Source organism: Bos indicus, chromosome 3 (assembly GCF_029378745.1).
Source record: "Bos indicus isolate NIAB-ARS_2022 breed Sahiwal x Tharparkar chromosome 3, NIAB-ARS_B.indTharparkar_mat_pri_1.0, whole genome shotgun sequence".
Taxonomy (NCBI): domain Eukaryota; kingdom Metazoa; phylum Chordata; class Mammalia; order Artiodactyla; family Bovidae; genus Bos; species Bos indicus.
In genome coordinates, this window is record NC_091762.1 from 73,506,867 (window position 1) to 73,527,994 (window position 21,128).

The window sequence follows — 21,128 nt, forward strand, 5'->3', positions numbered from 1 at the left end:
ACTATATTTTCACTTTCTAATATGATGGCAAGTCATGAATGTAATTTATCATACTTGCTAAATTATAAATTCTGCATGAGCCAGGATTCCAACAGATTATATCTTTAGATCACTAGAGTTCCTCAACCAAAGGGGGGAAAAAAATTTTTGGTGCCCAAAGATTACAAAACTTAATTTTAATTACTTCTGTCCTTCTTGTACCCTCCTGTTACCCTCTGTCATACCTAAACTCTTTCTTTCTTTCCAGAATTTCTTCTTAATAAAGCATATACGTATCAAGCAGTATTTCTTTGTATAAATGGAAAAAAATAGGGTGGATGTGGAGAACAAAAAGGAGCAAGATAGGAGACATATGTGTATATGCCTATGTAATACATTTTGCATAATCATCTTATAGTTGACCTTCAGTTCAGTTCAGTTGCTGAGTCATGTCTGACTCTTTGCAACCCCGTGGACCACAGCACACCAGGCTTCCCTGTCCATCACCAGTCATGGAGCTTATTCAAACTCATGCCCATTGAGTTGGTGATGCCATCCAACCATCTCATCCTCTTGTAGTCTCTGTAAATATATAATAATTTTATAAAATAGAAAGTCATGCCTAAGTGTTGCTGTTCCCAATTTGTTAAATTCCATATATGGCAATTTGAGGTATTTAGGTTCTACCTCAGTAATCTGACACAGTCCTACAGAAATCCAAGGAAATGATACACCAGCTTTTTTACCATGAGTCTCATTAAAGGGTCTTCCTAATATATGTTTTGAAAAATTTTGGATTGGAGTCAATAAAATTTATGTAATGTAATTATCTTAGCTAAGGAGACATAAAGGATCCTTTTTTTCATGTTTTTCTCAGTGAAGAAGTTAGAAGTTATTCTTCTGTGAATATCCCTGACATACAACAACAGAGGAGCAGTGCTTATGATAAGACTAAGAATTATAACTCTGATCAGGTCTATGAAACCCCTAATATCTAAATACTAGTTACTTTTTGTAGTCTTCTTGATACCCCCACCCCCAAATAAAGGTAAACTGCTGCTGTCTCTAGGGAATGGAAAATACCAGACAGAGTGTTCTAAATCAGACTTTCATGGTAAAATGTCCATTAATAATTAATTTTCTGCTTCCTTTAGAATAGGACAGGTTAAGCAGTTGGTCACATTCAGTAAATAAGAAATTACTTGCAGTAATTTCTGCAACATTCTAATAATCTTCCCATATCTGTAATCTATTTTAAAAGCCTTTGATCTTCATTATGGTGAAAAGGACGTTGAATGTGAAGATATGAGACTTGATTGCAAATTCAACTTGGCCACCGACTAACAACGTGGCTTGGGCAAGTTATTTAACTCAAAAATTCTATTTCTATTCTGATGATGAAATTGAGCATAGCGATCTCTACCTCCCAGTGTTGTTAGGAACACCAGATGTGATAAAGTTTGAAGGCCACAAATGCAAAGGTCACACAATAAACGCTTGGTGAACCCACATATTAAATGTAGATATTGGGATTATCATAATCCTAGTAGAGGTGTTTCCATGTTCTACTCATATCAATACACATGTGATCTTGTGAATTGGAAACTGTCCCCTGTAGCTTCTTTCAGCATATTATTAAGAATGACAATACACTATAATTATTCAATTATGTCATTAAAATGGGTTTTATTTTCTTCATTACATACATCAGGAAAAGCTTTTCAATTAACAGTGACCTGTATGACTTCTACTAGTTGCATTCTGTAGATGGTGAAGCTGACTGCAAATTAGATTCAGCACTGTATCTTGTTCCTTATCTTTTCACCCACTGATTAGTTTGATACCTTTGGCAGTAGTCTACCCTGTTGTTTTCAACTTGCCATTTTGTACCAATCTCAAAATGCTGCCTTCAGTCCCCTAAGGTGTTCTGTAGAAATGCTGTCAAACTATTTGCTTGTATGTGTATTTTGATTCTGTAGCTGTGCTTTGTACTCATTTAAGAAAACCAGTCTTTAATTTGTATCACAGTGTTTTCAAGATAAAATTTAGAATTCCAGGCCTCAGCAAAATCACTGATACATGACTACAGCCTTCTGTTTCAAATCTTGGCATGCGTGATATCTGGTGGATGCAAAGCTATATTTTTGAATTTTGTTATAGAATTACAACTCTGAATAAATGACTTCAGATTTAGCCTTAAAATCTACTAATAATCATCATGCTTTCTATTATCACTTATGTCTAGTTTACCTTTTCAATTTTATCTCTCATCCATCCTAGCTTATATTCCAGACTTTCTACTTGCTTGAAATGCTTGGCTCTCCTCTCTCACCTTTCCCTGGTATTATCCACATATTGCACTTCTGTCTAGAACATCACATCTTCCACTATTCATCTCCTTATCTTGGGCATTTTCTATACTCGTAACAACCTTTCTATGTCAAGTACCCCTCTTTTGTTTCTCATGTGTCTTGTATCTGATTTAATAAAAGTATTCTTTCTGTGCTTTATTCATTGGTTGACTTAATTAGATTGTCTTCCTTAGTAGACTGAAAGTTTTGGAGAGCAAAGGCAATGCCCCTTGAATAGTAGGTGCTCTGTAAGTATTGTTGGATAAAAGAATGCTTTCTGGAAAAACTGTTGATCGGTTTATTGAAAAGATGGCAAGAATTTACTACTAAAAGTATTATATTAGCCTTGCTACATTTAATTACAGCACCAAAATTATTAGTAAAAAGCAGTTTATAGTTTTGGTGTACAGGTCTACTGCTCTGCAAATTCAGATAATTTTAAAAATAAACTTATATATGGTACCATTTTGTGTTTTATGCATCTGGTACATTATATACAGAATTGGATTAGGTTAAATCAGACTAGCTAATGAACCTATTCTACTTCTTATAATTTCAAAGAAAGAAATGTGTTTTGTGTTGAAATTGTTATTTGAATTAATTTAACCTTATTTAAATGTACTTGTCCCCCAGACTGAAAAAAAAAAAAAAAGATTTTGACTGGCTTTGAATTAAAATACACATACACGCAGACACGTAAAAAAAAAACAAAACTAAACTGAACTGTGCGAAGATATTGTTTCATATTTGCTTTGAGGATGAAAAATGTACCAATGTGTTCATGTCTCCTGTGTTTATGTCTGATGTTTGCATCTGTGGCAGTGCCATAATTCAGCATATGGAAATACACTCAGAACAAAGATAATGTCTCTCATTTTCATTTTGATTAATAATGTTCTATCTCTGGTAATTTGCAGGTGTTATTTGGAAGATGGAGCTTCAAAGGGTGCCTGGCTGAATCGGTCAAGTATTATTTTTGCGGGAGGTGATAAGTGGTCAGTGGATCCTCGAGTTTCAATTTCAACATTGAATAAAAGGGACTACAGCCTCCAGATACAGAATGTAGATGTGACAGATGATGGCCCGTACACATGTTCTGTTCAGACTCAGCATACACCAAGAACAATGCAGGTGCATCTGACTGTGCAAGGTACTCATTTCCATATCTGCTATAGTGAAGGTCTGTGCTTAGAAATGTTTGGTATTTGGATATAAGAATGACTGAGAGGTAACTGACAATGTTGAAAGCTACGTTGTCACTGTTTTCAGGGATTTATGTTCTTAGATTCCATTAAGTATAATGGCTATTATAGGCATACAAATCCCTACTTACGGAGATCAAAAATTATCCATTAACACCACATTATGATTCTTTTGTATATGATTCATTTTGTTTCTTCCTATGCATCACCCCTTCAATAAATTTTTGAGATACATGATTGATACATTACAATAATTTTTTGATAACCTGTGATGGCTACATTAAACTATTAGAACTTTTTGCAATATGACTAGTAACTTTTTAAAAATAATCCTCAAGCTTTCCAACACTTTGTCTCAATTCAGCTTCTTTTTACTTTGATTCAAGTTGCAATGAAGAGAAACACCCTTCTAGAATTACTTTAATTAAATATAGAGTAATGGAAAAATATGGTTCACAATGTTTTATTTTTGATTTACATCCAGTAGATCATAAATCATAGCTAACTTACAATATCCAAATATAAACAGAATCAGCAAATTATTTTCTTTAACTTGCATGCTAAAATGTAAGAGCATATTTACCCTCAACACGTTACTTTTCATGGAAAATGTAATTAAAATGCTAGTAAATTTAAAAATGTATATTTTTGCCCTTTTGCATTGTTTCCTTGTGCTGTATAGATTAATCATGTACTGGATGCATAAAAATAGAATACTATGGAACTGAAAATGATATTGCAGTATTTCTAAGTAAAACTAATAACAAATTATATGATAATGTAGTGCCAGTGAATGCCTGTTTTATTCCTATCAGGAAAGCTGAATGAGCAAGTTACTGGTATTATTTTTTAGTTTACTCTTCAAAAATCAACAGTAAGTATTTATGTTACATGGCTTACATTCAGAAAAGATTGTTATTCTACAACTTTACTATTTCATCACATAAGGGTAAAAGTGGATTCAAGCACAGCTTCAGTTATTAGTAAATAGTTTAACTTTGTGATGATTAAACTTATTAAACAATTAGCTTTAACAAGAAAAGTATACACTGAAGGGTAAGTCAGTGAATTTCCTTGGTGGTTTTTCTTATTACAGGTCATTGAAGACTTTTTGCTGTTTTTTATTTAAAAGCATATGAGAAAATAATAAAATTTTCACCAAAGTCAATTGTTATCCAAAGATTATCCAGAGATTCCAGAGGGCAGTGATTTTTCCAGTTTCAAAAAATGACATGAAGTTACAAGTCAAAGGCACTTTTCTTCAGTTATCCAAGCCTATTCTTGTTCTCTTGTTTTGTTCAGTGCCTTTTGACTTAAGTTTCTAGTTCAAACACTATACGAAATAATTTATAATGTAAGGAAAAGGATACTTTGACAGTAATATTTGAATCACTTAAGATATAGACATTTTACTTCTTGTATATTTAAATGATATATTTCTGAACACTAAAAATATCTCTCCTTCCTTTTCTTCATTCTCTCTTATTCCGTATTAGGCCCATATTTTGCAACCAGACTATAAATATGTATGGTATGGTGCAAAATTTATATATTTATATATATACATGTATATGCTCAATTTTCATAGAATTTCTTCATAATTTTACATTACGTATGTTGTTCAGTAGTATTGAAATTGTTATATGCCTTACTCCAGCACTATTTTTTTCTGGCCATGTAAACTTTTGAACACCATTTTAGGAGGAGCATTTTACAAATGTACTTACTAAATTTTTGTCACTATATTTTGTTCCTCTAGAAAAATAAAATTAGTGTTACTGTTTTGACATATGTGGTTGGATCAAATTAAAAGCTAATAATTTTACAGTATTTATGAACCTAATTACTTATTAGAAGTTGATTGACATGTGGGCAGTTTTCCAATTACATTAATAAAGTTCAAGGAACAAATTAGTAGGCTTGTCAGTCAATTTCAAGAACTAAATAAATGTCACAAAAAGTCAAACCCCACTTAAACTACATTTCTTTACTATAAACAGAAATAAACTGATGTGCACATCTCTTCAGTCTCTAAATTTGTTAGTTTGTCTGATACTCAGATGTATTTGGATAGTTTTAAAGTGTATGTTATTTACCTAATAATTTGTCAAGCCTTGGATGACCAAGGTAAGGAAATGTTAATAAGTAAGAAAAAGGCTATTTATTAATCACTGATGTCAAACACACCTTGGCTGGTAAAAACAAAGCTCATCTTTAACTGAAGCTATGTACTCAAGGTTTTTAAAAGTCATTTTAGAAAGGGGGTAATAAAAAGGATTTATGCTTTTGAAGTGTGGTGTTGGAGAAGACTCTTGAGAGTCCCTTGGACTGCAAGGAGATCCAACCAGTCCATTCTAAAGGAGATCAGTCCTGGGTGTTCTTTGGAAGGAATGATGCTAAAGCTGAAACTCCAGTACTTTGGCCACCTCATGCAAAGAGTTGACTCATTGGAAAAGACTCTGATGCTGGGAGGGATTAGGGACAGGAGGATATGGGGACGACAGAGGATGAGATGGCTGGATGGCATCATCAACTTGATGGACGTGAGTTTGAGTGAACTCCAGGAGTTGGTGATGGACAGGGAGGCCTGGTGTGCTGCAATTCATGGGGTCGCAAAGAGTCAGACACGACTGAGCGACTGAACTGAATAAAAAGGATATCTTGTCAACACAGACTGTGCATGGGATATTTGTTGGTACTATTGGTTTCTCAGAGATATTAATATCAATAAATGGAATAATGGGGGAGAAAAGACACTGGAGTAGGAGTTGGAAAACCTGGATTCCAAACCTATCATCGCTCTTGAAAGACTCTCTAAAAGTTTTCTCATTTGAAGAAAGTGGACTCAGATCAGAAAATCGAAGTCAATTCTAATCAAAACCAAAAAGACAAATGACAGGGGAAAAAATCCACTGTGATTATTAGCTTTTGATTTGAAAGAGAAATAGTTATTTAAGTTAAAAAATGAAAAAAATCATAACACTTGTATTGAGAACTATGCAAAGTGATTTTTACATAGTAGCATCTTCTAATGCTTATTCTAATAAGTATATTTTATTTGGGACTTCCCTGGTGGCTCAGATGGCAAAGAATCTGCCTGCAATGCAGGAGACCCAGGTTCAATCCCTGGGTTGGAAAAATCCCCTGGAGAAGGTAATGGCAACCCACTCATGGAAACTTGCCTGGAGAATCCCATGGACAGAGGAACCTGGTGGGCTACAGTCAATGGGGTCACATAGAGTCAGACATGACTGAGTGACTAACACTTTACTTTAATGCTTTAGTTATCTCCATATTTTCTTTCACAATTGAGCTGAACAATGTATGTACTCATGGAATTTGAACAATGTGGTATATTGGAATTTTGCTTCATAGGGATGGAAATTGGCTGATAGATGTAGTAAGAAAATAAATTTTTCATTGCCCATATTTAATGCTGTTAAATCAAGTTAGCTATTTGTCCAGAATTTCAAACCATTTGGTATAGCATTTACTAAGAGCCATTTTATTGTTCATGAGTATAAGAATATATATGACTTGAATACTTATTATGAAGGGAGATCTCTATCACAATACTGTCATGATAAACATAAAATTTAAATGCTTCCTATTCAAATATAGAACACAGTTAGTGTTAGTTGCTCAATCATGTCCAACTCTTTGCCACCGCACGGACTTCAGCCCGCCTGATTTCTCTGTCCATGGAATTCTACAGGCAAGAATACAGCAATGGGTTGCCATGCCCTCCTCCAGGGGATCTTCCAACCCAGGGATCAAAGCCAAGTCTCTTGCATTGTGGGTGGATTCATTACTTTCTGAGCCACCAGGGAAACCCATATAACACAATGGTTTCTACTACAGTCTGCATCTAGAATCTAGGTTGTATACAGCACAGAATAAGACACCTAAAGATATTGTATAATAAGTAAATATATTTACAGCAGTCGCAGCCAACACCCTGACTACTGCCTGGTGAGACTCTGAGCAGTTAAAACGCTCTAGTATAGAAATGGAAATAACAAATGTGTATTGTTTTAAGACACGCATGCATTCACACACACACAATATATGGAACATTTATCATTCAACTTGTGCCCTTTCAGGGAGATATACTCTAGGTTTTCTCTAGTCAGAGTAGAAGAAATTTTGACCAGCACTCAAGCATGTAAGCAAAATAATGTCTCACAGAACTGGAAAAGGTCAGTTTTAATTCCAGTCCTAAAGAAGGAAAATGTCAAAGAATGTTCAAACTATTGTACAATTGCACACATTTCACATGCTAGTAATGTTATGCTCAAAATCCTTCAAGCTTGGCTTCAACAGTATGTGAACTGAAAATTTCAGATGTACAAGCTGGATTTTAAAAAGGCAGAGGAACCAGAGATCATATTGTTAATCAATAACTGCTGGATCATAAAACAGGCAAGGAAATTCCAGAAAAAAAAATCTACTTCTACTTCTTTGTCTACACTAAAGCCTTTGACTCTGTGGATCACAACAATCTATGGAAAAATTCATAAAGAGATGGGAATACCAGACCACCTTACCCATCCCCTGAGAAACCTGTATGCAGGTCAAGAAGCAGCACTTAGAACCAGACATAGAATAACTGACTGGTTCAAAATTAGGAAAGGAGTACAAGGCTGTATATTGTCACCCTGAATTTTAATTTATATGCAGAGTAAATCATGTGAAATGCTTGGCTGGTTGAATCACAAGCTGGAATCAAGACTGAGGGGAAAAATATCAGCAACTTCAGATATGCAGAAGATACCATGCAAATGACAGAAAGTGAAGAGGAACTAAAGAGCCTCTTGATGGGGTGAAAGAGGAGAGTGAATATTCAATATTCAATATTCAAAAAACTAAGATCATGGCATCCAATCCCATCACTTTCTGGCAAATAGATGGGGAAACAATGGAAACAGTGACAGACTTTATTTTCTTGTGCTCCAAAATCACTGTAGATGGTGACTGCAGTCATGAAATTGAAAGACATTTGCTCCTTGGAAGGAAAGCTATGACAAATCTAGACAGCATATTCAAATGCAGAGACATCACTTTGCCAACAGAGGTCTGTATAGTCAGAGCTATGATTTTTCTAGTAGTCATGTACGGGTGTGAGAATTGGACCATAAAAAAGGCTGAGTGCCAAAGAATTAATGCTTTTGAATTGCAGTGCTGGAGAAGACTCTTGAGAATCCCTTGGACTGCAAGTAGATCAAATCAATCGATCCTAAAGAAATCAACCCTGAATATTCATTGGAAGTACCAAAGCTGAAGCTCCAATACTTTGGCAATTTGACTTGAAGAGCCAACTCATTGGAAGAGACCCTGATGCTTGGAAATATTGAAAGCAAAAGGAGAGGGGAGCGGCAGAGAATGAGATGGTTGAACAGTATCACGTACTCAGTGGTCATGAACTTGAGCAAACTCCAGGAGTGAGAGACAGGGAATCTTGGCATGTTACATTTCATGGGGTCACAAAAAGTCAGACATGAGTTAGAGACTGAACAACAACATAGAGAGGAAAGATTAAGTTCTACCTGGAGCAGCAAAGACTAATGACTAATTAAAGCAGGGGTTATAAAAACTCTCTCCTGTCCAGTTAGATAACTGATGGGCCATTTTGGCTCTAGAGCAGCTGAAGTCATTGAACAGTATCTACCACAGCTCAACTTCTTGCTCTGTTCAATCTTCCCTTTTCTTTCTTCTCCAGCAATTTGTTACAAGAATACTCTCTAATATATATCCTAGTTGTAAATTCCATCCTCTTTCAACTCAAAGATCCTTAACTATGACCATGTTAGATCCCTGTCTCTAGCTTAGTCATTGTTTAAAGAAAATCTTTGTAATGTCAAAAGACAGCACGTTCAAATATCATTTATTATTAGCATTCTATTTTACATTGGATTGGAATTAAAAATGGCTTATAGAAAGTATTTAGTACACCAAGGTGAATAGGATAAATCAGAAGCGAAAGATAAGGTAAGAAGAGTAGTATATAATCATATATGAGGTTGAATCATGAAATTTGTACTATGATTTCTTTATATATTTTAGGAGTTGGTAAAAATTTTAGTTCTAAGAATTTTAGCACCCAACACAGAAAGAGGAGCAAGATCAGTTAGAGTTCCTCTGGTAAAATCCAAAACTGGTACCCATACACAAAGGGCAAGAAGAAACCTGAGAAAGAGGCAGACCAGTTCAGATTGAGACCAGTTGAGATTAGTAGGGGGCAGATTTAAGAAACAAGGAAACTTACATATGAGGCTAGTCTTGAGTGATCATAAGATGAGTGGACCTCCATACCTACTTGGAAGAATCTTAAAAGTTTATATTGAGCCCTTAAGAGAGTTCAGGCATGTTTTCAGTCCTGCTGCTGCTAAGTCGCTTCAGTCATGTCCGACTCTGTGTGACCCCATCGAAGGCAGCCTCCCAGGCTCCCCAGTCCCTGGGATTCTCCAGGCAAGAACACTGGAGTGGGTTGCCATTTCCTTCTCCACTGCATGAAAGTGAAAAGTGAAAAGTGAAAGTGAAGTTGCTCAGTCATGTCCTACTCTTCGAGACCCCATGGACTGCAGCCTACCAGGCTCCTCCATCCATGGGATTTTCCAGGCAAGAGTGCTGGAGTGGGGTGCCATTGCCTTCTCCGGTTTTCAGTCCAGATGGTCCTAAAAACACATTGCTCTCTTCATGCTGAGTCCTTGAAATGGCTGCTAGTAGTGCAAACAGTGAGCAGAACTGATAGGGGAAAGGGAGAGGAGTCTCAGATAGCCTAAGTCCAGCTCGAGGGTCAGCCTGTTGTCATGCATGTCCTTTCCATAACCTCCTCCAATTGTCAACATGTGGAACATTATATCCCCATGGCTTATTTATTTTAGACCTGAAAATTTGTACTTTTTAATCCCAGTCACTTGTTTTGCCTTTCTCTTCCCAACCACCAATCTGTTCTCTGAATTTACAAGCTCACTTTTGGGGTTTTTTTGTTTGTTTGTTTTTAGGGGGAAAATAATCTCCAAAAAATGACCTTAGTTTTTATATAGGATCTGAAGCTTTATTTCATTAATTTGTAACAGAGATAAATTTATAAGACCACCTTATATGTGATAATTATATATGTATATATATATCATCTGCTTATAAGAAAATATTAATCATTTACTCTCTAAAATTATGTTATGAGTGCTATCAAATAATTGAGATCACAGTTACAGGGTTAGGTGTGTACATAATCATTCTCATTCCCTCTGTAAGGAATTACTACCTATTTTACCATAAATCATATTTTTTGCTTACCCCAATTCGTTCGTGCATGCTCACTCATGTCTAACTCTTTGTGACCTCATGGACTGTAGCCTGCCAGACTCCTTTCTCTATAGGGTTGTCCCATGAACTGGAGTGAGTTGCCTTTTCCTCCTCCACAGGATCTTCCCAACCAGGGATCAAACCCATGAATTCTACATCTCCTGTATTGCAGGTGAGATTTTTACCATTGAACCACCAGGGAATATGTTACCCCAATTCACACTATGGCAAAGATCCTGTGGAAGGCAAAATGCACTGAATTAATGCAGACTAGTCAATACCTGAATACCAACCACTGGCTCAAAGTTCAGTTATAAAAAAATGATATAAATAAAGTTGTATTAGTTCTTACAGATTTTTCCCACAGTGATTTACTAGTAACAGTGGAGCCTTACCTAAACTCCCCCCATTTTTCTATTTTATGTTGGTCTAAAATATACAGATTTTCATTTAGGAAGAAAATCATTTGTAAGTTTTTGGAGCTTATGCCCCATTAGTTAATAGAATTGTTGTATTTCCTAAGGGTTTTGTCCAGTGGAAATGTCAGGGGAGTGTGTAATTTCCTCAGTCTGTCTTGTCACAACAAAAATTTGGATGTTAAAGCCCTCGGCGTGTCACTGCTCTCGGACAGACCGTGTCTCAGCTCTCGGACAGATCAGTGTTACAGCTCTCAGACAGATCAGTGTTACAGCTCCATGTTATAGCTCAGTTTTATTTAGAAAATAAAGGAAAATACATCCTCGAGGTGTGAGGGCATGCCAACCCAAAAGACACGAAAAGAAGAGAGAGAGCCCTGGCCCTTTGACTCCTCCTTTATATGTTTTTTCTCCTCTCCCCTGGGCCTGCCCTATGTAAATTGGGCTGGCCAGGGCTGCTGTTTGTTCTACCTGAGGTCCTCTCTCTGGTCCTAGGACATTCCTTTGTTCTATTTTTGTAGGCTTTCCCCTTCCTTGTCTTTTAGCCACTGCTATTTTGTACTCCTTTTTCCTATTCTGACTACCTAACAGAAACATTTCCTCTGATAATATGTTAATATATAAGGTAGTAATAGTAGTTACTGGTGGCACTAATGGTAAAAGAACCTGCCTGCCAATGCAGGAAACATAATGAGACTCTGGTTCCATCCCTGGGTTGGGAAGATCCCCTGAGGAGGGCATGGAATACTCCAGTTTTCTTGCCTAGAGAATGCCATGAACAGAGGAGCCTGAGGGGTTGCAGGTCCTGGGGTCCCAAAGAGTCGGACACAACTGAAGTGACTTAGCATGCCACACCATAAGATATTAAGTAGTATTGATGTCCAGAAAGAAAATGGTTTGGGGTTTTTCTAAAGATTTTCTAAAATCTTTTCTAAAGATTTTAGGAAAAATATGCCTAATTTGTGAAACTGGGAAAAACAAATCTTTCAGGTATCACCTGTGATCTAGACTTCAGCAAAATTATTCACTCAAATGTACCTGCACAGAAAAGCTCAGGTCCACTCATATTGACTTATATGAGATAGAACTTTTTATGCAGTAAAATCATGCATACAATTTTTAAATTCATGCACTTTTCAGGTAGACTGTTTCATTTTTCTTTTCAGATATTTCAATCTGGCTAGAACTGCTATGGTTACCTGGCAGTGCATATCAGGCCGGCTTCAAGAAAATCATAATTTCACTTTTACTTGTGAGTGTATTGATATTGAATAGGTTATTGATGTAGGTACTAAGGTTCATAAGAAATAAGGTTCCTTGAATGAATTTTTAGTGAAATTCTTATTTGAATATTGGTACTTCTTCCAGAATAAACATTTTTATCTATTCTGAATATTATTTTTCTTTTATAGTCTTTAGAAAAAATTATTGGCCATGACTTTTCTGCAGTTGAGATAAAAACAGTAGCAGAAAGAGATGGTAGATTTCAATAAATAGTACTTTTCTTTGAAAAAAAATTATCTCTTTAAATGTAGTGGTCATATATTCTAACCAAAAGTTAGTATATAGTTATATATATATATATATATATATATATATATATATATATAGTTTAATATAAAATCTTGTATTAAAACCATATTATTGATCAAAACTGTGCAAAAATCCAAAATTCTACATGGAGGAAATGAATAATTTGGTAATATTTTCTCATAACCTTTCAATATGTTGTCATTAGTAAATGAGAGAAATGAGAAAGAGCAAAAAAAAATATTGATAGATATTTCATGCTGTTGACTAAACCACGCCATTTTTCTATAGAAGGAATTTTATGAAAACTACTGCTAAAATTTGTGATTTGGTAACAATAAGAGGAACAGTGTCAAAATTTAAATTAGCCTCTTTGTTACTAGTGAATTGTGCCAGCAAGGAAGGTTCTACTCCAGTACCTCTGATCTACTCATGACTTGGATAATTTTTTTGGAGGGTGTAGAAGTGGGACAAGAAATGCAAAGAGTTTTACAATTTGCAGTCAGTGTTGTTGGGGAGCAATTCTGGCTTTGTCCTTTTCTTCTAAGCTTTAAGTTTTAAATCATTTGGCAAATATTAACTAAAAGGATACCTGAGAATGGGGTGTGTAGAAGAGGAACAATATTTATCACTCATTTTGATACTGAGTAAAGCCATATTTCCATTTTGGGTAATAAAGAGTTCAAAATGCAATTTGAAACTGTTTTAAAATAGATAACCCTTTAAGCAAGATTTGCTGCTCATTGAAAGTCCCTTCAGAGATTGATGGATAGTCATTCTGGTTCTTGAAGTACATAGTTTGATAAGTATCTCAAGTCTCAGACTTATCATATTTTTATTTTATTGGTATTAGTTGTTTGGTTTTGTGTTATAATTCAGAACAGTTACATTTGTTGCCTATCTTGGTATCTTTATTTTTCCCTAAAAAAAAATAAACTGTGTAAATAATACATGTCAAATCCCAATGCAGTGTACACCATCAGTATGAAAATCTCTTTATAAATAAAAGATTACCAAGCTTTAGCTGGTCCACTTATTTTGAGAAACCCTGCAAATAAACTCTTAGTCTGGTGAAATAATTTGTGTTCTCCTAGGAAGTCATTTCAATAGGATTTGATCTATGAAATAAATTTACTGTTTTCTTCTCCAAATTATGTATATAGTCAAGAAATTACTACAAAGACAATTAGGGTTTTGCTGTTTTTAGTAACTAAATTCTGAATAAAATAGCACTTGTAACCTTTATAACTTATAAAGATAAAAATTTAGCAGAGGATAAATTTTGTTATCTACTAATGATATTGTTTATCATATGATTTGTAGAAGAACAATAAGAATTAATTATGTATAGTGTCAAGAGTTAAAGAGATATAATTAAGACTAATGGTAAAGTTCAATTTGCAGGAAACGAGTCACTCTGTGTCCTGATGCCTTTCTGACCTGCACTACAAGTCACTCTGTGTCCTGACCTGCACCACTTCCTTCCCATTCCTTCAGCAGTCCTTTAGTTACCTAGTAAGAGCAGAAGATAGACACAGGAAAGGTGGCTCATGTGTCTGAACTCAGCTGTCAGATGTTCTAACCCACATTAAGAGTGCATGCGTGCTTAGTCATGTCCAACTCTTTGCCACCCTAGGACTATAACCTGCCAGGCTCCTCTCCAGCAAGAATACTGGAATGGGTTGCCATTTCTTCCTCGAGTGGATCTTCCCAAGCCAAGGACTGAATCAGTATCTCCTGTGTCTCTTGCATTGCAGGCAGATTCTTTACTGCTGAGCCACCGAGGAAGCCAGTTTGCATCTAGACCAATGGTTCTTAAATATTTTGCAGTCATTGACCCATTTTAAAATTTGCAGACCTGGTCTCAAGAAAAATTTTACATACCCTCTACATTTTATAGACTTCTTTATGTGAGCAAAATGCTCATGGAATCACTAAAGTTATCCAGAGAAGAACCTCAGTTACTCTTTGTGGGTGAGGACTGGGTCTTAATCCCTTTTGACTCCCAAACATCCAGAACAGTTCCTGACAAATATTAGGGACTCAGCAGAAATGTATTGGTTGTATATGTGTATGTACTTCTTTCTCCCTGCCTTTATGCTAATCACTTTGCTTAAGCTGTGATTTAATGTATTGATGCTATCTTTAGGGCATAACACCAAGAATGCTGACATAACAGGAAAATTTTTAAATTAAAAGGATTAGTTAGGCATTTATGACTTAGGCTGCTTATTTTTATTCCAGGTCATAGCATCCTTATCCACTGCTAATCCTCATGTTTTCACAAATGCAGAATAGTGATTGCATGTCACAGTAAAAATATAATATTTAAATGGGATACTAGTATTTTACTATATATATACATATATATATGTATATATATATTAGCAATGTTATTTTGAGAATACAAATACACTTTGTATGGGACAAAGTCACAACTAATATTGTAGGCAAGGGTTCCTAATGCTAAACAGAAGTAAGAGGCTATCATTTTAATGGGTTAAGAATACCACCATTAGAATTTCCTCTCAGGTATTTAACTTATTCTTTCAGATTTTTATTTGAACAAGTGAATGTAAAGATGTGTTTTAAAACAGCATGTTGAAGATTTGAGGAAGAACTTTTTGTCAGTGCAGAGCTAGGTATGCTCTTTTCCTAGGCTTAGGACCTTACCTTTTAAAGGTAGTCTATTTAAAAAAGACATCTAGGATTAAGTCAGTTTAATTTTTTTTTTTTTAATCCCTTGGGCAGTTCACTTTTGTTCAATACCTCCTAGATACAAATAACTGTGCTAAAAATTTCACATGCGTCCTTCTTTGTGTAAGCGGAATAACAGTCCCCAAAGATGACCATGACTCAAAGGAGAACTAACATTGCAAAGCAGCTGACCTTAAAATAGGGACATTATTTTAGATTATCCAGATGGACCCAAGGATATCACATAAGTACTTAAAAGTGAAAAAGGGAGGCAGAAGAGAATCAAAGAGAGATATGACTGTGGAAATGCGTCACAGTGATGGAATGTAAGAAATACTCAAGCTACCCTTTCTGGCTTTAAAGACAGGAAGGGAATCATGAGCAAACAAATATGAGGACCCTCTGGAGGCTGGAAGAGGAAAGGAAATGGATTGTCTATTAGAGACTCCAGAAAAAAACATAATTCTACCAACACCTCAGTTTTCACTAAGAAAGATTTATATTGGACATCTAACCTATAATTATGGGATAAATTAGTGCTGTTTTAAACCACTCTTTGTGGTAGGTAATTTGCTTTGGCAGCAAATAGGAAACTAATACACACGCACTCAAAAATAGAAAGTACTTTCATCTCTATCAAGAACAGGGTTTCCCAAGCTTGGCACTGTTAACATTTTGGATCATATAATGAATGTGTGTGTGTGTGGAAGGAAAATAAATTTTCTGTATATTGTGAGATATTTAGGAGCATCCCTGGCTGCCTGGCTGCTATGTATTGCATGTCTGTGTCCTGTCCAAATTCATATGTTGAACCCTAATGCCAACATTATGGCATTAAGAAATGGGGCTTTTGGAAGGTGCTTAGGTCATAAGCATGAAGCCTTCAAAAACGGGATTAGTGTTTTTATAAAAGAAACCCTAAAGAAATCTCTTCCCTTTTCCACCATGTGAGGTTACAGTGAAGAGGCAGTCATCTAGGAAGTGAGGTTTCATCAGACACCAAACCTGCCAATGTCATCCTTTTGGATGTTTAAGTCTATGAGAAATGATCATTTCCTGTTTGTAAGCCACTCTGTTTATGATATTTGCTGATGGCTCCCTGAATGGACCTATACACTGGCCTCAACACTTAAGACATGGTAGCATGCCCTAGTTGTGACACTCAAAGTATCTCTAGCTATTAACAAACATTTGCTGGGGTGAAAAATCACCCCAGGTTGAGAACCACTTGACTAGTAGAAAAGATGTATACTAGTTTTAATTATCCACTGTGTGGCAGGTTGTAACAGGCTCCATGAAAGTATGGATCTTATCTCTGACAGCCCTACTCTTAGTGATTACAATAAGGGCTGTCATATAAGTTATTACAAGTGATTACAATAAGAGCTGTCATGTAAGTTGAGCTTAAATAAATATTTAATAAATGATAGAATGAATGAGTGAAGGCCCCTAAGAATACAAGTCAGCCAATAACCAGACAAAATTCGTCTCATGTTTTTCTCATTCAGTATTATTTAGGCTATATCTCCCCTTGAAACTAGTTAAAACCAATATTCTCCTAAGTAGTCTAGTGTGGTTTATGCATTGGATTGACCTCAGATGATGTTCAGCTCTGATATTTATAAAATATATGAAGTTGGTTCCAAGTGTCACCATCTTTTTAAGACTCAGTTTCATTCACTGAGAAGTAAAAAGTAATATCCAACTCTTTGGATGATTGGGAAAATTAAAATAAATTAGACATATAAGAAATTTCTCAGAGTATTGGATTCAAGTAAATATTCAAAAGACTTTACCTTCTTTTTCCAGTGAGCTAATAATGTACAGATAGATTCTGTTCTCTTTTTTTCCTTTTGATTGGGATATGACTGAGATTGTTCTCATTAATTTCAAGTGACTTTTATTTAAGAATTAGACAATGAAGTTATTCTGTAAAACATTAGTAAAATTAATTACTCTTCCTTCCTGTGAATAAAATCTATGTGAAAAGATGTAATAAATTTATACCGATGCAGGGTTTTGGGTTACAGTAATTAGAAAAAAAAAAAATGTGTCCTAAGAAAAAAAGGTGAAAGCGAAGTCGTTCAGTCGTGTCCGACCCTCAGCAACCCCATGGACTGCAGCCTTCCAGGCTCCTCCTTCCATGGGATTTTGCAGGCAAGAGTACTGGAGTGAGGTGCCATTGCCTTCTCCGAAGGGGGAAAAAAAAATACTACCTAATATGAAAGGAAAGATAACGGTAACAGTCATTTTTACCTATTTAGTCTCAGAGCTATTCTTTGTAACTCTTTTGTTATGTTTTGTATCATGGGATTGGCTGACCAACCCCGCCTCCATGGGTGTGTTTCCAAGCTTGTTTGTTTTCTGGCAGAATTCATCCAGTGGAAGACACTGGCAAGAAATGAGACAGAAGAAAGGGAGAAGGCAGGCTATTTTTGCTGTGTCATTGCCCCATGCCTTTCTCCTTGACTCCAGCTCATGCCAGGTAGTCCTCTGCTGTGGATCTAGCTCCTGATGAACAGTCCCCACCTCTAGGATCTGGTAATGATACCTGCTTACAAGCAGGGATATCAGTGGCTTCTTGTTACAAGTCTCTGAATTGCTCAACTTCATATGCTTTGTCTTTTTAGTCCTTCATTACTTGTATAAACAAGTCCCTCTATTAAACCCCCTTTATGTGAAAGACTTATATTGGTTCCTATTTTCCTGATTGGATCCTGACTGATACAAATCTTTTTCCTAAGATGTCAAGTATTTCTACTTGTAAGTACACTCAAAAAATATGTTTTAAGCTCTATCATCTATATAGGTAAACATTTTATACAATAATAATTACCTCTTTACATTCTTAAAAAAAAATTGTATTATTAATATAAACCCAGACACATGTATATGTCATTCCTGAGCATAAAAAGCTAATTTAAAAATAAATTTTAGAATTAATTACACATATATTGGAAGGAAACTAATTGTCAGAAAGGAAGATAAATTAGGAAGGAAAATATAAAGGTACGTATAAATATTAAATGCTGGTATTTATGTGAGCCTTGGACTTCTCTTTATTAGATTTTTGGGTGCAATTATGATTAACATTTAATTTGTATCCTTAATGAATACTAGAGCTACAAATACACAATGGCATGAGCAGAAATGGCATCTTTTATTATCTACACAGACTGAAAATTAAAAAAAAATAACCTAAAGAGAGGCTACAAAGCTGTGGTAGTATATTTACCCTGGGATCTATGAATTGTCCAGCAATATACCAGGCTTTAATCTTTACAGATTCATCTGTGCCTTGTGGGAAAACTAATGAAAAGCAATTTGGGACTCTTTGGTAAACCAGTTACCTGACTTTGGACACTAAGTCTAATACTATCTAGGAGGCCCATAAATAACAAAAGATTATTGTTAAGTAAGGAAAATCAGATATCTAGAAGTAAGGAATTTAGCAATCTTTTATATATGGGACTGTGACGAAAGCTGAGCACTGAAGAATTGATGCGATTGAACTGTGATGTTGGAGAAGACTCTTGAGAGTCCCTTGGACTGCAAGGAGATCCAACCAGTCCATCCTAAAGGAAATCAGTCCTGGGTGTTCATTGGAAGGACTGATGTTGAAACTGAAACTCCAATACTTTGGCCACCTCATGAGAAGAGTTGACTCATTGGAAAAGACCCTGATGCTGGGAGGGATTGGGGACAGGAGGAAAAGGGGACAACAGAGGATGAGATGGCTGGATGGCATCACCGACTTGATGGACATGAGTTTGGGTAAACTCCGGGACAGGACGGAGCAACTGAACTGAACTGTGTATGGGAAGATGCAAGTGTCTAGGTTCACTTATTCATTCCTTACATATGCATCTCAGCTATCTGGGCCAAATCTTACTTCCTGATTATTCACATCCTTAATTCCTTGAGGAGTGCTGGCTGTGGTGGATGGCTGCCTGTTGTGCTTTCTCTCATCCTCCCAGTTCCTCAGGAGCTTACCTGAGGAGCTCTTATCACAAATGGCTGCTGGATAGCCATTATTGTTCTTCCTGGGCTCAAAAATTTACATTTGTAAGGCTGGAATTCCTGATGACTGTGACATCCATGTTTACCGAAAAGGATAAGAAATTTTCCATCTCACAGTACAAATGAAAGAAGTAGTCTTGTTCCTGTGGAGAGTCACAGCCAACTTTAGAAATGAGGCAGCTGGTGGGGAGAGGGGCTTGAGAAGTGACTACAAGGCAAGAAGTAATGGTCAGCTATAGGAAACTACTTGGAAGTTACCCTTAGTATGGCCAGTAAATCATTTGGAGCTAAAGGAGAAGCTACTTCAAGACCCAGCAAGCACTGAAGAAGCAGTTAGAAGTACAATGCCACATGGTCTTGTTCCATCAAGTGGAGTGAGAGTAGGGGGATGGGCAGTTTGAAAACAGAAGCAGCTCCTCAGATTAGGGGAATGGCTTCATTAGAACATTGCCATAAGACATCATTTAGAAGTGCTGCTGACAAAGAAATGCTCAAATGTGCAGCTCCTAAGAGATCAAGATGCAGTTGGAGGTCATCTGAGCATGTAAGAAGCAATGGGACTCTTGGGGAGCAGCTGTAGGAGGCTGTAATTGATGTGCTCAGCTGCTGACTGGAGCCATTCATTGCTGAGAGGAGCAGCTGCCTGGAGTTTAAACAGAGAGCCCTGGGGAGCCAGGGCTGGGAGCTTTCTCAGATTAAGAAGCTGCTATAGGAAGTAGCTGTTATGAGTGTCATCATAGGGAAACATTAGAATAATCCACCCAGCTCCACCATCTCGGTGGTTGGCAAAGGTGGAAACAGTCTTGCATAGATAAAGAAATGGTGAAAGACTGAAGAGATTGACAAAATCAGTTTGAGATTTTTAAATAGCAAATTTCTTCAAACTCTGCCACAGGCTTCCTTGGCTGATGTGGTGTGACTGTTTGTTGTCGTTTGCTTGTTTATTGAGGTACATTTTTATCCTAAAGAGCAGCCATTAGACTGGCCAAAACAAGGTGATAAAATTGTAAATCAAGGGATTCTTTAACCTTAGAATACATGAGAGTGTGTGTGGAATTTGATGTGTTTTTTTTAAATATATTTTCCCCTAGGAAGAATAACTATCATTTTTATCCTGTTCTCAAAGTTCCTGACAGTAAAATAGGTTATAATTGTTTTGCTTTAAGAAGCCAGAAAAGGCAACCAATGGAGAACTTGATAACATCTATCAATAACTTAACCACAAAAAGGCACTGTTGTTTAGCTGACAAATTTATGCAATCATCATGTCGAACAGTATCTAGCAGTACGCTAAGCATTTCCCATTGAAATGTGTGGGATAATATAGCCAGGTGTATCAATGACTGGATTATCTTTTTGGACCAATATAGACTCAGTAAGATGAGAGAAATAGAATCGGAATAACAGATTTTTAATTTTTCTATTTGAATGGAACAAAATTTTAGTGTAAGTTCCCGAAAAAGAAAATTCAGTTTGAAAAGTGTTGTGATGGTCCACACCTGTTTGAGATTGTGAGAACTAGTGTAGTTACCATGGAAATGGAAAAAGGGTGTGTGGAAGTAGAGATGTTTACCTTATAGGTGTGAGCATCTTAATTTCTAAATGTTAGTATATATAGTAATATT

The 21,128-nt window shown here is 36.1% G+C and overlaps 1 protein-coding gene across 2 annotated transcripts in view; it reads left to right on the forward strand.

Annotated features, from left to right (window-relative positions):
• Positions 1-21,128, forward strand: part of NEGR1 (neuronal growth regulator 1) — a 1,040,964-nt gene that overhangs the window by 435,695 nt on the left and 584,141 nt on the right. For both annotated transcript variants that reach the window (XM_070786319.1, XM_019957265.2), the window contains exon 2: positions 3,248-3,480. In XM_070786319.1, the coding sequence (XP_070642420.1) occupies positions 3,248-3,480 (233 nt within the window). The remainder of the gene's footprint in view (positions 1-3,247; positions 3,481-21,128) is intronic.